This window comes from Schistocerca gregaria, chromosome 1 (genome assembly GCF_023897955.1).
Source record: "Schistocerca gregaria isolate iqSchGreg1 chromosome 1, iqSchGreg1.2, whole genome shotgun sequence".
In the NCBI taxonomy this organism is placed as follows: domain Eukaryota; kingdom Metazoa; phylum Arthropoda; class Insecta; order Orthoptera; family Acrididae; genus Schistocerca; species Schistocerca gregaria.
The window spans coordinates 1,030,751,649-1,030,775,574 of NC_064920.1; the positions used below are offsets into that span (position 1 = coordinate 1,030,751,649).

The 23,926-nt window shown below is 38.9% G+C and overlaps 2 protein-coding genes across 2 annotated transcripts in view; one reads left to right on the forward strand and one right to left on the reverse strand.

The window, feature by feature from the left end:
• Positions 1-8,243: 8,243 nt before the first annotated feature.
• Positions 8,244-20,723, reverse strand: LOC126279087 (U8 snoRNA-decapping enzyme-like). The gene is made up of 3 exons (XM_049979549.1): positions 20,500-20,723; positions 10,635-10,901; positions 8,244-8,583 (listed from the first exon to the last, which is right to left on the reverse strand). Exons 1-3 carry the CDS (start codon positions 20,707-20,709, stop codon positions 8,398-8,400), a joined length of 663 nt encoding a protein of 220 aa, XP_049835506.1. The 5' UTR covers positions 20,710-20,723; the 3' UTR covers positions 8,244-8,397.
• A 528-nt stretch (positions 20,724-21,251) lies between these two features.
• The window catches only part of LOC126279076 (formylglycine-generating enzyme), a 101,374-nt gene continuing 98,699 nt past the window's right edge, over positions 21,252-23,926 (forward strand). Inside the window, exon 1 of the mRNA XM_049979537.1 lies at positions 21,252-22,014. Coding sequence (XP_049835494.1) covers positions 21,444-22,014 — 571 coding nt within the window. The 5' untranslated portion in view covers positions 21,252-21,443. The remainder of the gene's footprint in view (positions 22,015-23,926) is intronic.

A 23,926-nucleotide genomic window follows, 5' to 3' on the forward strand; every position in this document is an offset into this window, starting at 1 on the left:
AGCAGAGGATCAAGAAGGTAAAAGGACGAGGGCTAGTAGAAATCCTTGGGTAACAGAAGAAATATTGAATTTAACTGATGAAAGGATAAAATATAAAAATGCAGTAAATGAAGCAGGCAAAAAGGAATACAAACGTCTCAAAAATGAGATCGACAGGAAGTGCAAAATGGCTATTCAGGGATGGATAGAGGACAAATGTAAGGATGTAGAGTCTCATTTCACTAGGGGTAAGATAGATACTGCCTACAAGAAAATTAGAGACCTTTGGAGTAAGGAGAACCACTTGCATGAATATCAAGAGCTTTGATGGAAATCCAGTTCTAAGCAAAGAAGGGAAAGCAGAAAGGTGGAAGGAGTATATAGAGGGTCTATACAAGGGCGATGTACTTGAGGACAATATTATGGAAATGGAACAGGATGTAGATGAAGATGAAATGGAAGATATGATATTGCGTGAAGAGTTTGACAGAGCTCTGAAAGACCTGAGTCAAAACAAGGCCCCCAGAGTAGACAACATTCCACTGGAACTACTGACGGCCTTGGGAGAGCCAGTCCTGACAAAACTCTACCATCTGGTGAGCAAGATGTATGAGACAGGCGAAATACCCGCAGACTTCAAGAAGAATATAATAATTCCAATCCCAAAGAAAGCAGGTGTTGACAGATATGAAAATTACCGAACTATCAGTTCAATAAGCCACAGCTGCAAAATACTAACAAGAATTCTTTACAGACGAATGGAAAAACTGGTAGAAGCTGACCTCGAGGAAGATCAGTTTGGATTCCATAAAAACACTGGAACACGTGAGGCAATACTGACCTTACGACTTATTTTAAAAAGAAAGATTAAGGAAAGGCAAACCTACGTTTCTAGCATTCGTAGACTTAGAGAAAGCTTTTGACAATGTTGACTGGAGTACTCTCTTTCAAATTCTAAAGGTGGCAGGGGTAAAATACAGGGAGCGAAAGGCTATTTACAATTTGTACAGAAACCAGATGGCAGTTATAAGAGTCGAGGGACATGAAAGGGAAGCAGTGGCTGGGAAGGGAGTGAGACAGGGTTGTAGTCTCTCCCCGATGTTATTCAATCTGTATATTGAGCAAGCAGTAAAGGAAACAAAAGAAAAATTCGGAGTAGGTATTTAAGTCCATGGAGAAGAAATAAAAACTTTGAGGTTCGCCGATGACATTGTAATTCTGTCAGAGACAGAAAAGGACTTGGAAGAGCAGCTGAATGGAATGGACAGTGTCTTGAAAGGAGGATATAAGATGAAGACCAACAAAAGCAAAACGAGGATAATGGAATGTAGTCAAATTAAGTCGGGTAATGCTGAGGGAATTAGGTTAGGAAATGAGACAAAGTAGTAAAGGTGTTTTGCTATTGGGGGAGCAAAATAACTGATGATGGTCGAAGTAGAGAGGATATAAAAAGTAGACTGGCAATGGCAAGGAAAGCGTTTCTGAAGAAGAGAAATTTGTTAACATCGAGTATAGATTTAAGTGTCAGGAAGTCATTTCTGAAAGTATTTGTATGGAGTGTAGCCATATATGGAAGTGAAACATGGACGATAAATACACTCCTGGAAATTGAAATAAGAACACCGTGAATTCATTGTCCCAGGAAGGGGAAACTTTATTGACACATTCCTGGGGTCAGATACATCACATGATCACACTGACAGAACCACAGGCACATAGACACAGGCAACAGAGCATGCACAATGTCGGCACTAGTACAGTGTATATCCACCTTTCGCAGCAATGCAGGCTGCTATTCTCCCATGGAGACGATCGTAGAGATGCGGGATGTAGTCCTGTGGAACGGCTTGCCATGCCATTTCCACCTGACGCCTCAGTTGGACTAGCGTTCGTGCTGGACGTGCAGACCGCGTGAGACGACGCTTCATCCAGTCCCAAACATGCTCAATGGGGGAGAGATCCGGAGATCTTGCTGGCCAGGGTAGTTGACTTACACCTTCTAGAGCACGTTGGGTGGCACGGGATACATGCGGACGTGCATTGTCCTGTTGGAACAGCAAGGTCCCTTGCCGGTCTAGGAATGGTAGAACGATGGGTTCGATGACAGTTTGGATCTACCGTGCACTATTCAGTGTCCCCTCGACGATCACCAGAGGTGTACGGCCAGTGTAGGAGATTGCTCCCCACACCATGATGCCGGTTGTTGGCCCTGTGTGCCTCTGTCGTATGCAGTCCTGATTGTGGCGCTCACCTGCACGGCGCCAAACACGCATACGACCATCATTGGCACCAAGACAGAAGCGACTCTCATCGCTTAAGACGACACGTCTCCATTCATCCCTCCATTCACGCCTGTCGCGACACCACTGGAGGCGGGCTGCACGATGTTGGGGCGTGAGCGGAAGACGGCCTAACGGTGTGCGGGACCGTAGCCCAGCTTCATGGAGATGGTGGCGAATGGTCCTCGCCGATACCCCAGGAGCAACAATGTCCTTAATTTTCTGGGAAGTGGCGGTGCGGTCCCCTACGGCACTGCGTAGGATCCTACGGTCTTGGCGTGTATCCGTGCGTCGCTGCGGTCCGGTCCCAGGTCGACGGGCACGTGCACCTTCCGCCGACCACTGGCGACAACATTGATGTACTGTGGAGACCTCACGCCCCACATGTTGAGCAATTCGGCGGTACGTCCACCCGGCCTCCTGCATGCCTACTATATGCCCTCGCTCAAAGTCCGTCAACTGCACATACGGTTCACGTCCACGCTGTCGCGGCATGCTACCAGTGTTAAAGACTGCGATGGAGCTCCGTATGTCACGGCAAACTGGCTGACACTGACGGCGGCGGTGCACAAATGCTGTGCAGCTAGCGCCATTCGACGGCCAACACCGCGGTTCCTGGTGTGTCCGCTGTGCCGTGCGTGTGATCATTGCTTGTACAGCCCTCTCGCAGTGTCCGGAGCAAGTATGGTGGGTCTGACACACCGGTGTCAATGTGTTCTTTTTTCCATTTCCAGGAGTGTAGTTTGGACAGGAAGAGAATAGAGGCTTTCGTAATGTGGTGCTACAGAAGAATGTTGAAGATTAGATGGGTAGATCACATAACTAATGAGGAAGTATTGAATAGGATTGGGGAGAAGAGAAGTTTGTGGCACATCTTGACTAGAAGAAGGGATCAGTTGGTAGGACATGTTCTGAGGCATCAAGGGATCACCAATTTAGTATTGGAGGGCAGTGTGGAGGGTAAAAATCGTAGAGGGAGACCAAGAGATGAATACACGAAGCAGATTCAGAAGGATGTAGGTTGCAGTAGGTACTGGGAGATAAGAAGCTTGCACAGGATAGAGTAGCATGGAGAGCTGCATCAAACCAGTCTCAGGACTGAAGACCACAACAACAACATGCTTTCACACTTTTAATGAAATACTCCTCAGCTTTCTCCTTTGCACAAAACTTTTATTTGGAGCAATTTCCAACTTGAGTTAGAACATAGGTGATTTTATTTTTATTTTTTTGGATACTGCATCCTGTGTGTCATTAATGGAGTGAATGCCTGAAGCATTGCGGTGACACTGCTGTAATGGAGGTTGTGGATCTTGCCTTAGTAGCATTCACCTTCTTTCTCTCATGGCTCAGTATTTTTGGAGCAACAGTATTCTTGAATGAAAGCATTTTTTATATTTTCTTTCAGTTGCAGAGTAAAAGGCATTGTGAAACTCCTACATGTCACAAATTGTCAGTATTGAGCACTGATACACACCTCTGCAATTATAGGTAAAGTACTAATAGAGACCTTTGGCATAGTACCTGAAGAGAAGGAAAGAAGTATAAAATTGAGTACTGACACAAGATTATTGCAAATTTTATGTAAGAATAGCACAACGTTTCTGTTCACACTATCTATTTTCAGGCCTTCAAACCCCAAAAAATTGTTTGATTATACCCAGTATAACTTATTTGCTGTTTCCTTACATAATTTTCACACATTTGTAACATCATAATACCATTCAACAGTCGGTTATTTAAAGTAATAAACAGAAAATGGTGGTGAAGTACTATAGTTTACATGCTGTCCTTATCTTCATCTTTTTTTGTTTTGTTACTATTGTGATTTGCTATACAGCACTACTCAAAATATATTAAAACACTTCAAAAAATGCAGAAATACTTTTATCGGTGACTAACTGCAATAACTGTGGTTCAAAGAAAATTTATAAAAAGATAATAAACTTAATTAGCTAATGAACAGGTGGTTTCAGGGCATCGTGATGCCAACTACCTTGTGCTATTATTGGAGTATCTGGTATACGTCTGAATTTATAGTGAAACAGTACATAAAATCACAACTTTCAACAGTGAAAGCTTCATATTTCAGTATATTTTTTTACAGAGTGAACTTGAACAATGAAAAGAACACAACAAAATTGCATTGTAACTGACTACACAGCCAACACATGTCCATCTTTAATATTCAGCTAATCCATTGTATTGGAAATCAATGGTTACTGTTAAACATGCCTGATCCAGGAAATAATGTGGAACCTGTACGTGATGTTCTGCTTTTGCATGTCATCACATGTTGCTACATAAAAACACTGACCAACAATAAACTTCTAATCTAAATGAATTCTTTTGTTTTTAATTTCTTTGTATACATGAAAGTGGTCATTCAAAGAAGAAAAGATATTCAAAATGAATAAATTCAGTAACTTCATTTTTTCAAGGCAGTTCATGTTATTTCTGTGTCCTTGCAAGCAGCTAAGTAACTCACAGCAACCATAAAATGTTGAAGTGCAAACTCTGGAAAAACTTAACGGCAGATTTATTAGAAACAGGAACAAATGGTAATGCCTTCCTTTAATTCTCTCTCTCTCTCTCTCTCTCTCTCTCTCTCTCTCTCTCTCTCTCTCTCTCTCTCTCTCTCTCTCTCTCTCTCGAGCACACGCACATGCATGCATTCATCCACGCCCACGCACACACCAAAAACAGAGCTGTCTTCAATGTCTAAACCCACACAACATTTAGTGCTTACACTGCCACTGTGAAAACAACAAACAATGGGAGAATATTGGAACTTAATGTCCTCTCAAGAACAAAAACAAAGAGAATGCACAACCTCAGATTTGAGAAGTAAATTGGCTGCGCCTCTTCAAGGGATCTGTATTTGGTATTCATTTTAAGTGATTTCTGTAAATCATGGAAAACTTACATCCTATGTTTTAGAGGAAGGTGCGTTAGTCACATCTGGCTGACGGTAAATGCAATTTTACATTGGAGGCATGACTGTGGCCTCTTCTACGGATTTTAACGAAGTCTTCTTCAGCTTCTTATGTGCAACAGAAGAGAAAAAAGAAGAAATTAAATGTAAACACTGCTGACACAAAACTTACCATGTGCACATTGTAAATGACACTCTTGAGAGTTAGAGGGATTCCATAACAGAATCATCAGAAGAAATGTCTTATTCATCACGACTAGCTTCTAAAATCAAATGCATTTCATCTTTAGTTAGCTTTTCACTATCAGCTTGTAAACTGTAGACATGAAACACACTGAAGGTGGAGCCTGGGCTCAACCTCATTCTTAGCGAGATGCATCCACATTAATGGCTACTTGTGATGGAGCTGACTCAAACTTTCAAAACTGCCACAGTGTCAGTGATATACATCTAACTTTTTCATGGAATGACAGCATTAAATCATGATGTCACAATAATCACATGTGGTAGACATGGTCTATTACTTATATTACACTAGTCAACAGCCATTTTGCATCTGGGGTGTGATACATGTATGTTTTTTGGTGTGTAGAATCCAAATACACATTTCAAAATGTTCTAGCACATACCATTTTTGAGTTTTTAAGGTTTTTTTAATTTTTTTGTATTCAGTACTTTGTTTTTTGCTGTTCTGTTTTGATGTTTAATTGTTTGTTTTCGATTTGCAGAGGAGAGCTAGAAAATCTACAAATAGTCAGTAAATGGTTGGTGTGGTAATCGAGTGGTGTGAAAGAGATCCTCAGTGAGTGTTTCCTGTGAAAGATAGTGCAAACATTTTATGCTTAAAACTTACACTAAGAAAAATAGCAACTAGTAAATCTCATTGCTGTCTAAACCACCCTGACAACTTTTGTTATGTGTGTGGGAAATTCACTCCAAAAGCCCAAAGAAAAATAATCACAGATTTGGTTAAGAAGTCATATAAATTATATTTTGACTATCCTGTTGGTGATCAAGATACAAATTTTGCACCTTGAATTGCCTGCATAACCTGTACTACAACCTTAACCATGTGGTTGAAAGGAAAACGCTGAACCATGCCATTTGCTGTTCTGATAGTGTAGTGTGAGCCTAATGACCATTATTCAGACTGTTACTTCTGTCTTACAAATATTTCGGGACATTCAAGCAAAACTAGACATAAAATAAAGTATTCAAATGTATCTTCAGTGCATTTGCCTGTGCCCCATGATGAGGAGTTGCCTACTCCTGTCTGTAACTTGAAAGCCACGGAACCGGACACATATCAAGTGAACCAGAAAGTATTGAACATATAGAAGAGTACTTCCCTCAATATCGTGACACTTCGCCTGCCCTCAATATCACGACACTTTGCCTCAGCTCTTTAATCAAAAGGAACTGAATGATTTGATTTGCGATCTAAAACTTTCGAAAGAGCAATCTGAACTCTTGGGGTCGAGACTGCAACAATGGAACCTTCTAGCTCCAGGGAAAAAAATTTCCTGTTTCAGATCAAGAGGTGCTTCCTTTGCTCAATATTTCGATATGCAAAATTCAATGTGCATTATGTAGCGATGTCAATGGTCTGATGATGCAGCTAGGTGTAGAACATAATCCACAGGAGTGGCGACTATTTATTGACTCCAGTTAAACCAGCTTGAAAGTAGTACTACTGCATAATGGCAATGCATTTCCATCAGTACCTTTGGCTTATGCAGTCTACATGAAAGAAACTTATGAAACCATGGCTTTGCTGCTACAGGCAGTCAAATATAAGGATCATAAATGGCAGCTTTGCTGAGATTTAAAAGTTGTTGCACTCCTTACAGGTTTACAGGCTGGATTCATGACACAAAGAATCACTATGCTGTCCAGTAATGACCTATAAGGAAGTCACATGTTCCTGGAAACGTAAATGTGAACAATACTCCATTGGTTGAGCCTGATAAAATCACTTTGCCTCCCCTTCATATCAAGTTTGGCCTTATCAAGAAATCTGTAAAAGCTCTGGGTAATGAAGGTGAGGCTTTCAATTGCTTAAAAGAAATGTTTCCCGAATTAAGTGAGGCAAAGCTGAAACAGGGTATATTTGTTGGACCACAAATAAGAAAATTTCTGAAAGATCCAACCTTTGATAACAAACTCACAGATATCCAATTAGCTGCTTGGTCTTCTTTTAAAGCAACTGTGAAGGGCTTTTTGGGTAACAGATAAAAACTATGTTACCACTGTGAATGATCCGTTGAACAACTATAAGAACATGGGGTGTAGAATGTCACTTAAAATTCACTCTTTACATTCTCACTGTGATTTCTCACCAGAAAATTTGGGAGCCATAAGCAATGAGCATGGTAAACACTTTCACCAAGACATTCTTACCATGGAACACTGTTACCAAGGCCATTAGAACACTTTGATGGTGGGTGACTACTGCTGGGATCTTGTTAGGGAGAGTGATGAAACAACAAACAAAGGAAGAGCTCTGTCATTGCATTTTTAAAAACCAAAGACAATTAAAGGTGAAAATATCTTCTGAACTAATTTGGACATTTTATTGGCATCATGCCCATGTATACATACAAAGCAGTATTGATTTCAAACGTTCTGAATGTTTATTTTTTTTTAGTTAAATGTGTCAATTTTCACTATTACCATTTTTTATTCTGCTGTGTATCTAGGAAATGTGATGTCGTAGAGAAAAACTGATTTTACCAGTGTATTCTGCACCCCAAAATTAGGTAAATCCATCCATTTACAAACCAGATGCAGAAATATGGTTGAAGGAAGTTTGAAGTACACACTTACAGGCTTCTTTCAACACTAACAATAAGTTTCAAACTAAAACACTGTGGTCCCAGGAAGACCTACTCTGGCCACCAGAGCAGGAAGGTTTGTCACCCACATGTGTACAGCAGAAAAATTCTAATGTCACCGACATATGACTGACATGGCAGTCAAAGGCTTAAAATAATCTGTACATTACTGGGTTCACATCTACAGGAGACAACGTTTATTAGTTTAGCATGACATAACACTCAAATAAATATATTTATTAATCTTTATAAATACATAACAATATATGAACAATAACTTCTCATGTCGCAGTTCACGGAATGTATAATTAAATCACATAATATTTCACTTTAGAGTGGGATCTAAATAAATATCACATGGAATGATAAATCATGCAGAAACAGGTTTAGCATTAACTGCATTCTGTATCTCCTCCTCCGTCATTAAGCCCAGATGATGCAGAGAGTATAGCAACTGTTGTTTAGAGTTGCCACAAAATTTATTATTAAGAAAATTTGGAAATCCCCTATAACCATCACCCATTGTGTATAATGGTACTCGCAGAGTTCCAAGAACCTAATGCAATAGAAACAAGATTACTAAAGTACACAGTATTGCACACTTAAGAGTGAAATGTTCTTAGTAGTATGAACGAGTTGTATTACATGCGCTCTACACAGGTTTCAATGTGTAACTAAACCAACAACAATTACAGTAGAACTAAATTCAGGTTTATCAGATTGAAAAAAAAGGGGGGGGAGATCTTGTTAGAATCTCACAGTAAACCTTGAGTGGCCAATTATAGTATCACACAAAATCCTGATGCAAATAACATTACTAGCTATTTCTACATATAGTATGCATTTCAAATCTTTAAAATTAATAATAATCACACTTTTTTTAATGTGAGAGAAACAAAACAATGAAACTAATCCTATATTACTGTGTGAGGGTAGCACGATTCCTGCATAAAAATATGAAACCAGAGACAAAGTGATTTGTATTTTACAGACCAAATGTTCGTAGCTATTGTGCAATACGCTTAAATATATGAACTGCAAGATGACTTGACCAACAATGTATACATGAGCATGCTGAGAAGTAACATCTCTGAATTTTTTATGCAAAAACTCCAAGCTTTTTAAATGAAACAAATATTATTAACAATCTACATCTTTTTTTCCCATGTCTACGTATTTATTTCTCAATGTAGTTACTCTGGCAGTAAAAACACTTCTCCCAATGAGAGACCAGTCTGCTGATGCCATCAATGTAGGATGTTGGACTTTGCTGACAGAGCCACAACCCCTCCGCTGCTTGCACCACTTCACCATTATTAAAGTGAAGTGCTCAAAGGTGTTCTTTAAGTTTTGGAAAGCAATGAAAATCAAACTGGGCCAAATCAGCACTCTGTTTCACATGCACCAACATAATTATGTTACACATCACTTTGTTACCCTCTAATGACAGAGGGCTGGAAATAAGTAGACATGAACAATAAACATGTACAATGTTAATAATTGTTTTATTTAAAAAGTTTTAAGAGTTTTTCACACACAAAATTGGGAGGCATTACTTTTCAGCTTGCCCTCTTATCACCACCACCGCCGCCACCACCAATGTACATTAGCAGTGTTGGGTATGTTCCCATCTGTGATTACACACACTATTACGCCATTGAAAATATGCTCTATGTAAATCTCTCTCTGCTTGGGACTGGGTCTGCAGCAATTTACGTTACAACCTAGTCTGTATCATACTGACAACATGGTGGAGCCATTTAAACTGGTATGTTTGGAACCCAGTTTTCCCACATTTTTCACTTCTCACTCTGTCGTTCAAGTTTATTCTGTTCTGGAATGCAATAATCTGATCTGTGCTCTACTCATACTGTTATACTTAAATTGCAAATATGGTTGTCCAAATACCAATATATATAAAGCCTATTACCTGTCCTATTGCTTTATTATTGCTTAAAATTTTTGCTCTTGAAAGACTCTTTTTAGGTGCCTAAATCCCTGATAAATTTCTATTGTTTCCATATATTTTGCACAAGTGTAACTTAATTTTTATGAGTTTCGATTGGAATAACCTTTTCAGTTCTTCAGGGTGAAAAATAGCTAAATTCTTTTATGTTCTCTATAATCATTTACCTGTGATTTGTGTGTGCATGTGCGCGTACGCGTACACACACACACACACACACACACACACACACACACACACACACACACACACACACCTTACGTTACCTCCAAAAATGGACACTGCCCAAATACCTAAGGACAATTTCAATCCTGTTTACGACTATCGACTGCTAAAGACTCTTATGTATATTGAGATGTCACCTTTACTCCTTCTGTTATTTGTATTTTCTCCAGAACTTTCCAGCAGCATAGTTAAGTAATGTAATTTGGATAAAATGTCCCTGAGAAAATTTTATCCAGTTATGCTGCTGTGTAAGCCTCTGGTGACATATACCCTAACTTATCACGATATTACACACACATGTTAATCATATGTCAACACAGATTTTGACAATGTGCGCCCTATTTCCGCAGCAGTGTGTCAAGTGGATTTATTAAGCACTGTAGCTTTAGGATTGCCAAGTAAAAAAATGTTCTTACCTCTGTGCCATAATCATGTGCAAATACAGAATTTTTTTCAATATGAAAAAGTTCATCCATTGTAACCTCCACAGCATAGAAGTTTAATACCAATTTTGTACTTTTATTCCAATGAGAAACTATGTGGTTTTCATCTTTTATTAAATTTCTTGTAGGAGAGATATTCATTTCTTCAACTAATTCTCTATTCAGTCCTGTAATAACATCTTCTCCTTCATCTATGAGCCCTCCAGGAAAGCCAATATATCCATCGAATCGCATCTGCATCTGCAGAAGAAGTGAAAATACTAAAGCAAAAGAATTTTAAGGGCAGAGTATAATGTGCGTAGAATGTTCAGAACAATTATATTATCACGTGGAATTTATGAGTTGTGACCAGATAAGCAAAAACATCCCAGATAACTTCATATTTTTCCTGCATTTCTTTGAAACTTCAATAAATCATAAATAAACCTACTTTCACACTACACAAGTTACTATAAGGCATATAAATCCACTATCTTCCTCCTCTGCCACACCATTCGCAGGTGCCAGGTGCTACTGCATCGGCTTTAATCTCTACAACTTTATCATTGTAGCTATGACACTATATGCATATAGAGACAGTAATATGTTGTTAAATCCTCTTTGGAGACACGCTTGTGGAACTTTAAAAGTACTTTTCAACATGGTGTACATCATCTTTGCAATGTTTTCCATGCTGGAGCATCTCTGTAATGTAACACGACAAATCACACAAACGAGCCACAAACAGGACAGTATTTCTTCAGCCTTTTTCTTCCTTTCAAAATCTAAGTCTTACTAATTTGAAAAAGGATACTGACGAACAAATAAAATTCAAAATTAAGTCACATGTGTCTTAAGCTATATCTTATGCAAGAAGGTATGCTTCAATAGAATTAGTGTAATGAAAAAAATTAGCATTTACATTTTGGTACAAGATTCATTAAGGTATTACTTCAACAACGTATCAAGGTATTTTCATCTGTTGAATCCTCTTTCAATGTCAACCTTCCATGGGAAATCCAGTGGCAACACAAACTTCTAGTTGAGAACCCTTCAATGTGGGTATACAAAGTCTTTTTTTTAACTCCCCCCATGTCAATGGAGGACAGTGATTGGATTCAAACCAATCAAGGCAGATGTGGTTATCTACTGCTCATGTGAGGATGGACTAGTTCTGTAAATTGTGACTGTGGTGCCACTTTACAGCCAATCCTCAGTATTGTTGCAGACTCTTCTCTTTGAGTGAACAAAGGAAAAATAATGGACATTCACCATGCACTGGATGACACAACTGAATGGCTCAGGAAAATAGACATGGAGATATCAGATTCAAGACTTCAAATAAGACAACAGTTTTATACCTTCTAAAGAATACCTACACACAGTTGCAATTTAATCATCACAGGAATGGAAGTAAGTCCAAACCAGATAACAAAAAACAAATAATTGAGAAATGAATTTACCAGTACTGATAAATTCAGTTAAGATTGATGGAAAGTTAATCTCATTACAATACTAACATGCACCTCCACATTTTGCTATAGCACCAGTTTCAGTCACTTAAGCCACAACAAGTCTGTCACATGGATGTGATGTAATTGAGCTACCAACACTGCAATGCCTCTGCCTTCTTGCTGAGTTGGTAATATTTCAGCTCTGGTGCCTCAATTGCATATGGTGTTTTGTAATTGCCCGGCATCAAAACAACAGTTCCTGTTGAATCAGCAAGCATCCCCTGATGTAGTAATGTTTGTTCAGCTCTGGTATGACTTGCTTATGTGGCCTCTTACATTAGCTGTGGAAGTGCGTTAATTTTACACAGCTGTACCCAATCAACTATTTCAGTGCCACAAAACTATTCCACGTGGTGTGCAAGATATATGAGACAACTGAAATACCCTCAGACTTTAAAAAAAGTGTATTAATTAAGATTCTCAAGGGGCGGGTGTTGGCAGGTGTGAATATCACCAAACCAACAGTTTAAATGAGTCACAGCTGCAAAATACTAACACAAATTGTTCACAGTAGAATGGAAAATGAGAGAAGCTGGTCTAAGGAAAGATCAGTTTGGATTACGCGAAGCAAAATGTAGTGTGAAGAAGGCTATGCGAGAGGTGTTCAATGAAATAGAAAGTAAAGTTCTATGTACTGACTTGGCAGAAAATCCTAAGAAATTTTGGTCTTATGTCAAAGGGGTAGGTGGATCAAAAAAAAAAAAAAAATCTCCAGACACTCTGTGACCAAAATGGTACTGAAACAGAGGATGACAGACTGAAGGCTGAAATACTAAATGTCTTTTTCCAAAGCTGTTTCACAGAGGAAGACTGCACTGTAGTTCCTTCTCTAGATTGTTGCACAGATGACAAAACGGTAGATATCGAAATAGATGACAGAGAGATAGAGAAGCAATTAAAATCGCTCAAAAGAGGAAAGGCCACTGGACCTGATGGGATACCAGTTCGATTTTACACAGAGTACGCGAAGGAACTTGCGAACCCCCCCCCCCCCCCCTTTTCTTGCAGCGGTGTACCGTAGATCTCTAGAAGAGCGTAGCGTTCCAAAGGATTGGAAAAGGGCAAAGGCCATCCCTGTTTTCCAGAAATGATGTCGAACAGAGGTGCAGAACTATAGACCTATATCTCTGACGTCGATCAGTTGTAGAATTTTGGAACACGTATTATGTTCGAGTATAATGACTTTCCTGGAGACTAGAAATCTACTCCGTAGGAATCAGCATGGGTTTAGAAAAAGACGTTCGTGTGAAACCCAGCTCACGCTATTCATTCACGAGACTCAGAGGGCCATAGACACAGGTTCACGGGTAGATGCCATGTTTCTTGACTTCCGCAAGGCGTTCGATACAGTTCCCCACAGTGGATTAATGAAGAAAATAAGAGCATATGGACTATCAGACCAATTGTGTGACTGAATTGAAGAGTTTCTAGATAACAGAACACAGCATGCTATTCTCAATGGAGAGAAGTCTTCCGAAGTAAGAGTGATTCCAGGTGTGCCACAAGGAGTGTCATAGGACCATTGCTATTCACAATATACACAAATGACCTTGTGGATGACATCAAGAGTTCACTGAGGCTTTTTGCAGATGATGCTGTGATGTATCGAAAGGTTGTAACAATGGAAAATTGTACTGAAATGCAGGAGGATCTGCAGCGAATTGACGCATGGTGCAGGGAATGGCAACTGAATCTCAATGTAGACAAATGTAATGTGCTGTGAATACATAGAAAGATAGATCCCTTATCATTTAGCTAGAAAATAGCAGGTCAGCAACTGGAAGCAGTTAACTCCATAAATTATCTGCGAATATGCATTAGGAGTGATTTAAACTGGAAGAATCCTAAGGAAATGCAATCCAAAAACAAAGGAAGTAGGTTACAGTACGCTTGTTCGCCCACTGCTTGAATACTGCTTGGCTGTGTGGGATCTGTACCAGATAGGGTTGACAGAAGAGATAGAGAAGATCCAACAGAGAGCAGCACACTTCGTTACAGGATCATTTAGTAATCGCGAAAGCGTTACGGAGATGATAGATAAACTCCAGTGGAAGACTCTGCAGGAGAGACGCTCAGTAGCTCGGTACGGGCTTTTGTTATTTCGAGAACATACCTTCACCGAAGAGTCAAGCAGTATATTGCTCCCTCCTACGTATATCTCGCGAAGAGACTATGAGGATAAAATCAGAGAGATTAGAGCCCACACAGAAGCATACCGACAATCCTTCTTTCCACGAACAATACGAGACTGGAACAAAAGGGAGAACTGATAGAAGTACTCGAGGTACCCTCTGCCACACACTGTCAGGTGGCTTGTGGAGTATGGATGTAGATGTAGAAATGTTGGAACATGCAAGGCAACACTGACAATTTGACTGATCTTACCCGATAAACTGAATAAAGGCACCCTTGGATTTAGAGAAAGCTTTTGAAATGTTGACTGGAATACGCTCTTTGAAATTCTCAAGGTAGCAGGGATAAAATTATAAGGGACAAAAGGTTATCTACAACTTGAACAAAAACCAGACACTGGTTAATAGTCAAAGGCCATGAAAGGGAGGCTGTGGGTGGGGCGAGAAGGAAGCAGGCTGCAGTATATCCCCCATGCTATTCAATATGTACCCTGAGACAGCAGTAAAGAAACCAAGAAGAAATTTGAAACGGGAATTAAAAATCGTGATGGAAGAATAGAAACTTTTAAGACTTGCCGATGACATTCTAATCCTGTCAGAGATGGTAAAGGGCTCTTGAAATTTCAGCTGAATGAAATTAAAAGTGTTTTGAAAGCGAATTAAATCAAGCGATGCTGACGAAATCAGGTTATAAAATGAGACGCTAAAGGTGATGCATCGGTTCTGCTATTTGGGGAGCAAATTACTGAATTAGAGGGGATATACAGATGGTCAAAAGCGAGAATGCATTTTTGAAAAATAAACATTTATGAACCAGGTTTTAAATTTTAAGACATTTCCAGGGGCAGATGTGGACTACTCCGACCACAATCTATTGGTTATAAACTGCAGATTAAAACTGAAGAAACTGCAAAAAGGTGGGAATAAACTGAAAGAAACAGAGGTTGTACAGAATTTCAGGGAGAGTGTACGGGAACAATTGACAGGAATGGGGGAAAGAAATACAGTAGAAGATGAATGGATAGCTTTGAGGGATGAAGTAGTGAAGGCAGCAGAGGATCAAGTAGGTAAAAAGACAAGTGCTAGTAGAAATCCTTGGGTAACAGAAGAAATACTGAATTTAATTGATGAAAGGAGAAAATATAAAAATGCAGTAAATGAAGCAGGCAAAAAGGAATACAAACATCTCAAAAATGAGATTGACAGGAAGTGCAAAATGGCAGGGATGGCTAGAGGACAAATGTAAAGATGTAGAGGCTTATCTCACTAGGGGTAAGATAGATACTGCCTACAGGAAAATTCAAGAGACCTTTGGAGAAAAGAGAGCCACTTGTATGAATATCAAGAGCTCAGGTGGAAAACCAATTCTAAGCAAAGAAGGGAAAGCAGAAAGGTGGAAGGAGTATATTAGAGTCTGTACAAGGGCAACGTACTTGTGGACAATATTATGGAAATGGAATAGGATGTAGATGAAGATGAAATGGGAGATACAATACTGCGTGAAGAGTTTGACAGAGCACTGAAAGACCTACGCTGAAACAAGGCCTCAGGTGTAGACAACATTCCATTAGAACTACTGATAGCCTTGGGAGAGGCAGTCCTAACAAAACTCTACCATCTGGTGAACAAGATTTATGACACAGGCGAAATTCCCTCAGACTTCAAAAAGAATATAATAATTCCAATCTCAAAGAAAGCAATTAACGAACTATCATTTTAATAAGTCACAGCTGCAGAATACTAACGCGACTTCTTGGCAGACGAATGGAAAAACTGGTAGAAGCCGACACCGTGAAAGATCAGTTTGAATTCCATAGAAAAATCTGAACATGTGAGGCAATACTGACCCTACGACTTATCTTAGAAGACAAAGAAAAGGCAAATCTGCATTTCTAGCATTGGTAGACTTAGAGAAAGCTTTTGACAATGTTGACTGGAATACTCTCTTTCAAATTCTGTAGGTGGCAGGGGTAAAATACAGGGAGCGAAAGGCTATTCACAATTTGTACAGAAACCAGATGGTAGTTATTAGAGTCGAGGGGCATGAAAGGGAAGGAGCGGTTTGGAAGGGGTGAGACAGGGTTGTAGCCACTCCCCGATGCTATTCAATCTGTATATTGAGCAAGCAGTAAAGGAAACAAAAACAAAAATTCGGAGTAGGAATTAAAATCCATGGAGAAGAAATAAAAACTTTGAGGTTCGCTGATGACATTGTACTTCTGTCAGAGACAGCAAAGGACTTAGAAGAGCAGCTGAATGGAGTGGACAGTGTCTCGATAGGAGGATATAAGATGAAAATCAACAAAAGCAAAACGAGGATAATGGAATGTAGTCGAATTAAGTTGATTGATGTTGAGGGAACTAGATTAGGAAATGGGACATTTAAAGTAGTAAAGGAGTTTTGCTATTTGGGGAGCAAAATAACTGATGATGGTCGAAGTAGAGAGGATATAAAAAGTAGACTGGCAATGGCAAGGAAAGCGTTTCTGAAGAAGAGAAATTTGTTAACATCGAGTATAGATTTAAGTGTCAGGAAGTCGTTTCTGAAAGTATTTGTATGGAGTGTAGCCATGTATGGAAGTGAAACATGGACGATAAATAGTTTGGACAAGAAGAGAATAGAAGCTTTCGAAATGTGGTGCTACAGTAGAATGCTGATGATTAGATGGGTAGATCACATAACTAATCAGGAGGTATTGAACTGAATTGGGGAGAAGAGGAGTTTGTGGCACAACTTGACTAGAAGAAGGGATCGGTTGGTAGGACATGTTCTGAGGCATCAAGGGATCACCAATTTAGTATTGGAGGACAGCGTGGAGGGTAAAAATCGTAGAGGGAGATCAAGAGATGTATACATTAAGCAGATTCAGAAGGATGTAAGTTGCAGTACGTACTGGGAGATGAAGGTTGCACAGGATAGAGTAGCATGGAGAGCTGCATCAAACCAGTCTCAGGAATGAAGACCATAGCAACATCAAACATACATTTACACTAATTATAAGTTTACATGTTGGGAGGTATTTTCGGGAGTGCAGCTTTATACGGAAGTGATGTTTGGCATACAGGATGTTTCAGAAGTGATGGTCAATATTCAGGGATATAAAAGAAATTATCATTTGAAATAAAAAATGTCAACTAATCATGGGCTCTAAACTGCACACCTTAAGAGCTACGAGCAATTCTTGATCTTCGATACTGTGAAACAAATCTCTTCGACTGCTCTTTGAATGCACACTCTTTGCTTTCCATATTTTTGGAAGTGATAGTATGGACCATAACAAGAAAAAATGCCCAGTAAACATGTGTTCTAAACTGCATACCTTAAAAGTTATGAGCACTTGTTCATTAGAATAGTTGTGTTTCAAAGCAGTGGAGATGAACAAGTGCTCATAGTTCTTAAGGGATGCATTTTGGAGCACACGCTGACTTGGGTTTTTTATTTCGAATGATCATTTCTGTCATATCCCTGAATATCGACCATTACTTCTGAAACACTGTATAAAAAGTTCCCAGACAAAAAAAAGAACAGAAGCTTTTGAAACATAGTGTTACAGTAGATTTCTGAACATCAGATGGGTAGACTAAATTACAAATTAAGAGGTACTGAATCAAATTAGAGATAAAAGAAGTGCATGGTACACCTTGAATAAAAGAAGGGATTGCTTGACTGGACACATCTTGTAACATCACCGAATGAAAATTAAGTTCGATAAAGGAAAAAGATATGTGGAGAGTAAAAGCTGCATAGGAAGGCCAAGGCTTGATTCTAGTAATCAAATACGAGTTGGTTGCAGTACTTATGCAGAGATTAAGAGACTTGCACAGGACAGACTAGTGTGGAGTGTTGCATCAAACCAGTTTTTACATGAGAGATACAACTCTCTCTCTCTCTCTCTCTCTCTCTCTCTCTCTCTCTCTCTCTCTCTCTCTCTCCCCCTCCCCTTCTTCTTCTTTAAAAATGAGATGCCTTTCACTTTTAGCCATAACTATCTTACTGTGAAACTTGTTGTCATATAGGTTCACAAACTTCAAAAAAAAAAAATTAAATGATTTGATGTTCGCTTTTAGTACAGTAAAATAGTTACTAATGAAAGCGAACAGGACATCATTTAAACAAATTGTAGAGGTTGCGGATCTGTATTACAAGAAGTTGATATACACAACAACAATAGAGTGCATCTTCTACTTACTATGGAGTCTAAGATTTAGTAAAAACAATAACAGTTGTAGCAGAAAAAACATACAGTTTACACTTGTTCATAAAGAGCAGAATACAGGAGATAATTTACAAGCAGAGACAGACAGAGAGAGAGAGATGCAGAGAAAGGACTGTACATGTTAATTTTTTGTGGGGCAAGTATGACAATGACCAAAATAAGTGCTTTAAGACACAGAATTTTGCACAGAGTGCATGGTAGGTTATTCCAAAAGGAATATGGATGGACACAAATAAAATATGCCATAAGTGAAGTATAATGTTGCAATTTTTGAATGATAATACTGCGTCTGTCATGTGATGTAGGCCTAGTGAAAAGTGCAAGGGAGGGAGTAGATCTACTTCAAGCTATATTTTAAAATGTAAATAACATTTTCACTAACTGCCAGTATACAGTGACAAATCTACATCAGCAACTATTAAATAAATGTACTGATTAAGGCAGAACATTGCATAATACTGAGGATGCAGAAGCAGATGAAGACTGTCCCATGAAATTTCCAGTCCATTCCCACAGCATAAGTCATGGAGTACATGCACACAGTGCAGAAAGGGACTAGAACATGCAATACACTGTTCTTTATCTTTACAGGAATGGCCAATCTACTGCAACACAAGCATGTAAGTTAATTTTAAGAGATGTAGCAGCAACAAATGCTTGCTCTGAATGCACTCTAACGCAACATCTCTTTTGTTAACATTGCAACAATCTTGCTGTTAATGCTTGTGTTGATAATAGTAAAAGTGAGCTGAAGTCGTTGACAACATACTGCGTTCGGTGAAAGCCATTTGGATTGTAGTGGACCTCATTCTAGCCATTCAGGTAAGATACAGTGCTCCTAACTTACAACTGAATGTGGTTCCGCCCAGTGTGCCTCCTATATTAAGAGGGATCCACCACAGAGTTTACTTGAAGCCTGCTCTTTATTTCACCCGATGAGATGAATGTGTTTCATATGGACACACTGGTTTTACTGATACTGTGACTGATTAATGGTGTGAGCACACCATGCTGGTGTTCAGCTGAGTTGCACAATATTATGACGACTAACCCAGTCATTATCTTGCTATCTTGGACTCCAGTAGTAATAGCACACGAAGGAAACAGCAGAGTCAGTCATCAAAATACAGTGCATAAAATGGGAACTACAACTCAGCTGAACATCTGGCAAAACACCATCAATGTGTTACATGTTTCTCAATTCTGCATAATTTCTGACGTCTTCCCTACATTTATGAGCATGTGAGTTTTGATTGTCTTGGTCACTGCATTTACTTACTGTGTGTGTCAGCCAAAGTATTTCGATTTATTATCCAAGTTTCTACACCTGCATCTGGTATTAACTGAAGCATTAAATACCTCTTTACACACTCACAATAAAACCGCAGTCCTTTATCCCAACATAGACCACTAAGTGAGCTTTATCTTCACAGTCTCTATGAAGAAAATCTATAGTTCCCACATTATTTTCTTTACTAGGTTCTATCCAATCTACGGTCTTTTTAAAGCATCTACATCCTACTAGCCAAATGAAAAAGTGAAAATTTGTACCAAGCGTCCCTTTGCAAGAATGATGTGCTATGACATTCTGAAATGATATGGATCATACACACTAACGTGCGATATTTGACATCATATTAATACTTGTTCCATAGGACATGTACATGACATTGGTAATAATGTGAAACATGTCAGTTTAACAATGTGAACCCTATGCTCATAGAGTAACCATCCTCTTTTTTTAGTTAAACTAGTTTTCTAGCACATGACAAAAACTTTATGTACAATCGTGGGCATGTGACCTTTCACTTTATAGTTCTACACTTTGTTACTTCCAGGTATATGTATGTGATACCTGAATGTTGACACAGCTAAAGGACGTTTTTGTCTGTTCTAACCTTCATGACGTGCCCAAGTTGGTTACCAGTCGGAGACACAAGGTGAAATGGGTATCTTGTCCTGAGAAACCTACCCTATAGTTATTCTGTGTACTTACCAAAACTGCAGCCCTAGCGCTGTATAAATCAAAGATCCGCTGCGTATGTGTACAGTATATCATACAGTGAGCAGCCTGTGTACACGTAGCATACTTGGACTCCTTTAGATTCTCCTTAGTGAGAACAACGTAATCTGTCGTACTAGAAATCCTTCCGAAATATTCTGTATCTTCAAGATGTCCCCATGACCCATCGCCAGTTTCTGTCATTTCTGCTTTTAAACAAATATTTTTCTAAATAAAAGTTCAGTGTAAACTCAAAGCTGACAATGTTTAACGTTGTCACATTTCAACTGTTCGTTCGACGCTCAGAACTTATTCTTCAGCTAGTCACTGAAATTAAACGTTGCTGAAACATGAAGCAGTTGCACAGCTGGAAAAAAACTGCATGTCAGAGGATAAAATTAATCAGAAATTGTATATACACATCCTGTGCCAGTCACTTATTTCACAACCAAAGCAGAATACGACAATAAGCAGCTGTTCCAAAGATTCCATGAATAAGTGCTGTGTATTCATTACTACCAAAAATATATGAAACTAAACATCTCTGATTTTAAATGTCCTGCAAGTAGTGATTTTCTGACAGAATCAGCTGTTAAATAATGGAAACAATATTACCATCATTATACACATGTAAAATTCAATTTGAAGAAGCAAAGAACCGTATTTCTTTCTTTCTGGGAAAACGAGATTTTCTTATCAATTCGTCAGTTGTGATAATTTTACGATATCGTAGATTCCGACGTTGTTTTCTACCTGTAGTTCCCTGCTGGCACAGACACAAACAAGGTTGGCTGGGGGAGTGACGGACGTGAAGTACTGAATAATTGAGCTAGCTACAATTAAGAACCCGGGGAATTTGAATTTACTCGGGTTGAGCCTTGCGTGTTTCGTACTTACCAGCGTTTGTTAGTCGATATTTCTTAATTAATACCGCAGAAATGTTTTATAAATGGGTGATGTTCTTGTTTGTTTTGTCTTTTCATCTCATTCAGTTATGTGAAAGTGAAATAGATGTACAGAAGGATACTGACACTGGAAGTTGCGGTTGCGGATCAGCTGATAGAAAGACAATTAAGAATTTGGAAAGGTCTGACAATAGCTTGGATGCATCTGAAACAGATGCAAGAGAGAAGTATTTCGCAGTGTCGAATGTGCAGTCACCATACCCCAGAACAAATAATATGGTATTTATTAAAGGTGGAAGTTTTACCATGGGTACTAATAAGCCACTGTTTGTTGCCGACGGAGAAGGCCCAGCTAGGGACGTGAAGATCGATGATTTTTTCATGGATGTTCACGAAGTTAGTAATGCAGAGTTCGAATTGTTCGTTAATAGCACAGGGCACAAGACAGAAGCGGAATCTTTCGGTGACTCCTTTGTATTTGAGTCATTACTGAGTGAAGATACAAAATCAAAAATAACACAGGCAGTCGCTGCTGCACCTTGGTGGCTCCCCGTGAAGGGCTGCAATTGGCGCCACCCTGAAGGTCCAGATTCGGATATAAGAGGTACGTTTTACTAAATTTTATGTATGTAAATACATCTTCGCGCTACATCTCTATCTCTCTCTCTCTCTCTCTCTCTCTCTCTCTCTCTCTCTGCATTGTTTCTGTGGTGGTTATTTGTTATAATTTGTAGCACAGATTGCGAAATATTAACAAATCTCATCAAACTTTGCTGTAGCATCTTCGTGTTTGAGATTCCAGCATTCAAGTAGGTCTGCATCACATAGTCTTAAGAGCTTTAAACTTCAATTGGTGTCACTTATGAAATAATCTTCACCATGGCCTGCGCAGTTGCATAGTATGTAGCTGCTTCTGCTGCAGCTGCTTTGGAAACTGCTGTTCTAGTTGAATCATTTATTTCAGCTGCTTTTGAGGAAAGTGGAGATTCTAGTGTTGGACCTGTTGTCAGTGATTCAGTTTCATTTTCTTGTTGGAAATTTTCAGTTGCTGTGTTTGGTGGTGGAAGTGGTATGGTCATGCTATTCTTGTCTTTAACTGCATTCACTGCATTAAGGGTTTCTCGACTAATGAATGAATTTCTGAGTTTATTCCTGTGAAGCCCATTCCTGGTAAAACGACTTCTCTCTGTAGATGGTGGCATTTGGGAGGCTTCGGCAGATTTTCTCAAATGTTCTATTAGTAACTTGCCAATTCATGTCACATGTGCACAAACAGGAAGAGAACTGAATATTGACAATAATTGTTTTGTGTTTCTCTTACTTTTTGAATGTAGGTTACGATGACATACTGATCTGTAGTGTAACCCAATGTCTAGGTAAAGTTGAACGTTGAAAGTTGACACTTTGGCTGTGAATTAACAAAGCCTTATGCCTTATGGAACGCTTCGATCAGCCCTGTTTGGGTACTATTACTGATAATGATATATGTAATATAGATTCAGCAATTATAATGAAATGGAGGATGTCTTGTAGATGATCATTACTCTGTTGCAAATACTAAAAGATTGTAGTGGCTTGATAATAGCTGTTGCATGTAAATAAGTCAAAACACGCAATATCATTTGACTACAACAGACCTAATCAGTCATTCGGATCAGTAAGAAAGTCAAAAGTCTAACATAGAAGTCCAAAATAATTTTAAGATGGAGCAACCACATAAATCTCAATGTAAGATAGTCCATATGGTCGTGGAATATTCTCTTATGGAAGGCATAAATCCTTGTAAGAATCTTAAAGAAATGTAATTCATTCAAATAGCAGTGACTTTAACTCTCATTGACTGATTCTTAAGACTCATTGCCTGTGTGTGAAGTTGGGTTAGTGGAAGAAATAAATAATATTCAGAGAGAAGCTGTGCAATTTCATGAGACCCAGGACTTTTTCCTTCTTTGTTGTTCCATCTGCTCCCTTACTTTCCTCAGAAATAATATTGCTCATTTAATCCACAGTCAATGTATAGCTATGTTGCTGGCCTAGTTTTATTGGCCTTCTTCCTATTTTCAGGTCTATAGACTATATCCAGGTCGTATTGCATTGTATTTGGACGAATAAATGAAATGAGAAGGGGATCTGTATAGTTATTTACTGTCGCTTCTCCCGCAGATACACATTTTTGACTGTAATTACCATATAGCCTACTTTTCATATTTTCTAGCAGCATTCCACCCTGTTTGTTACCATTGTAAGGAATCATTTGATCAATCTTCCATGTGCTCACAGCTGTTCAGACATCTCGTACCTACAAATTTAGTAGTTCTGTATGTCTTCAGCTGAATGCTTCAGGTGAGAGACATTATTCAGAAATAATTTCAAAATATGAAATGTTTCTTCACTATTGGAAACGGAGGAAATACATTGGTAGAATAATACAGATTGAATCCTGACAGAAAATCAATATTTTTTTTGGGTCAAGTGATTCATGTTTTCTACAAACATGGCCAGTTAGTTATACAGAC

Coding starts and splice junctions, on each gene's coding strand:
- LOC126279087 (XM_049979549.1), bottom strand. CDS start 20,709: ATGACAGAAACTGGCGATGGGTCATGGGGACATCTTGAAGATACAGAA. Junction 10,902..20,499: donor GCGCTAGGGCTGCAGTTTTG/GTAAGTACACAG, acceptor CTTCTTCTGCAG/ATGCAGATGCGATTCGATGG. Junction 8,584..10,634: donor CACATGATTATGGCACAGAG/GTAAGAACATTT, acceptor CTATTGCATTAG/GTTCTTGGAACTCTGCGAGT.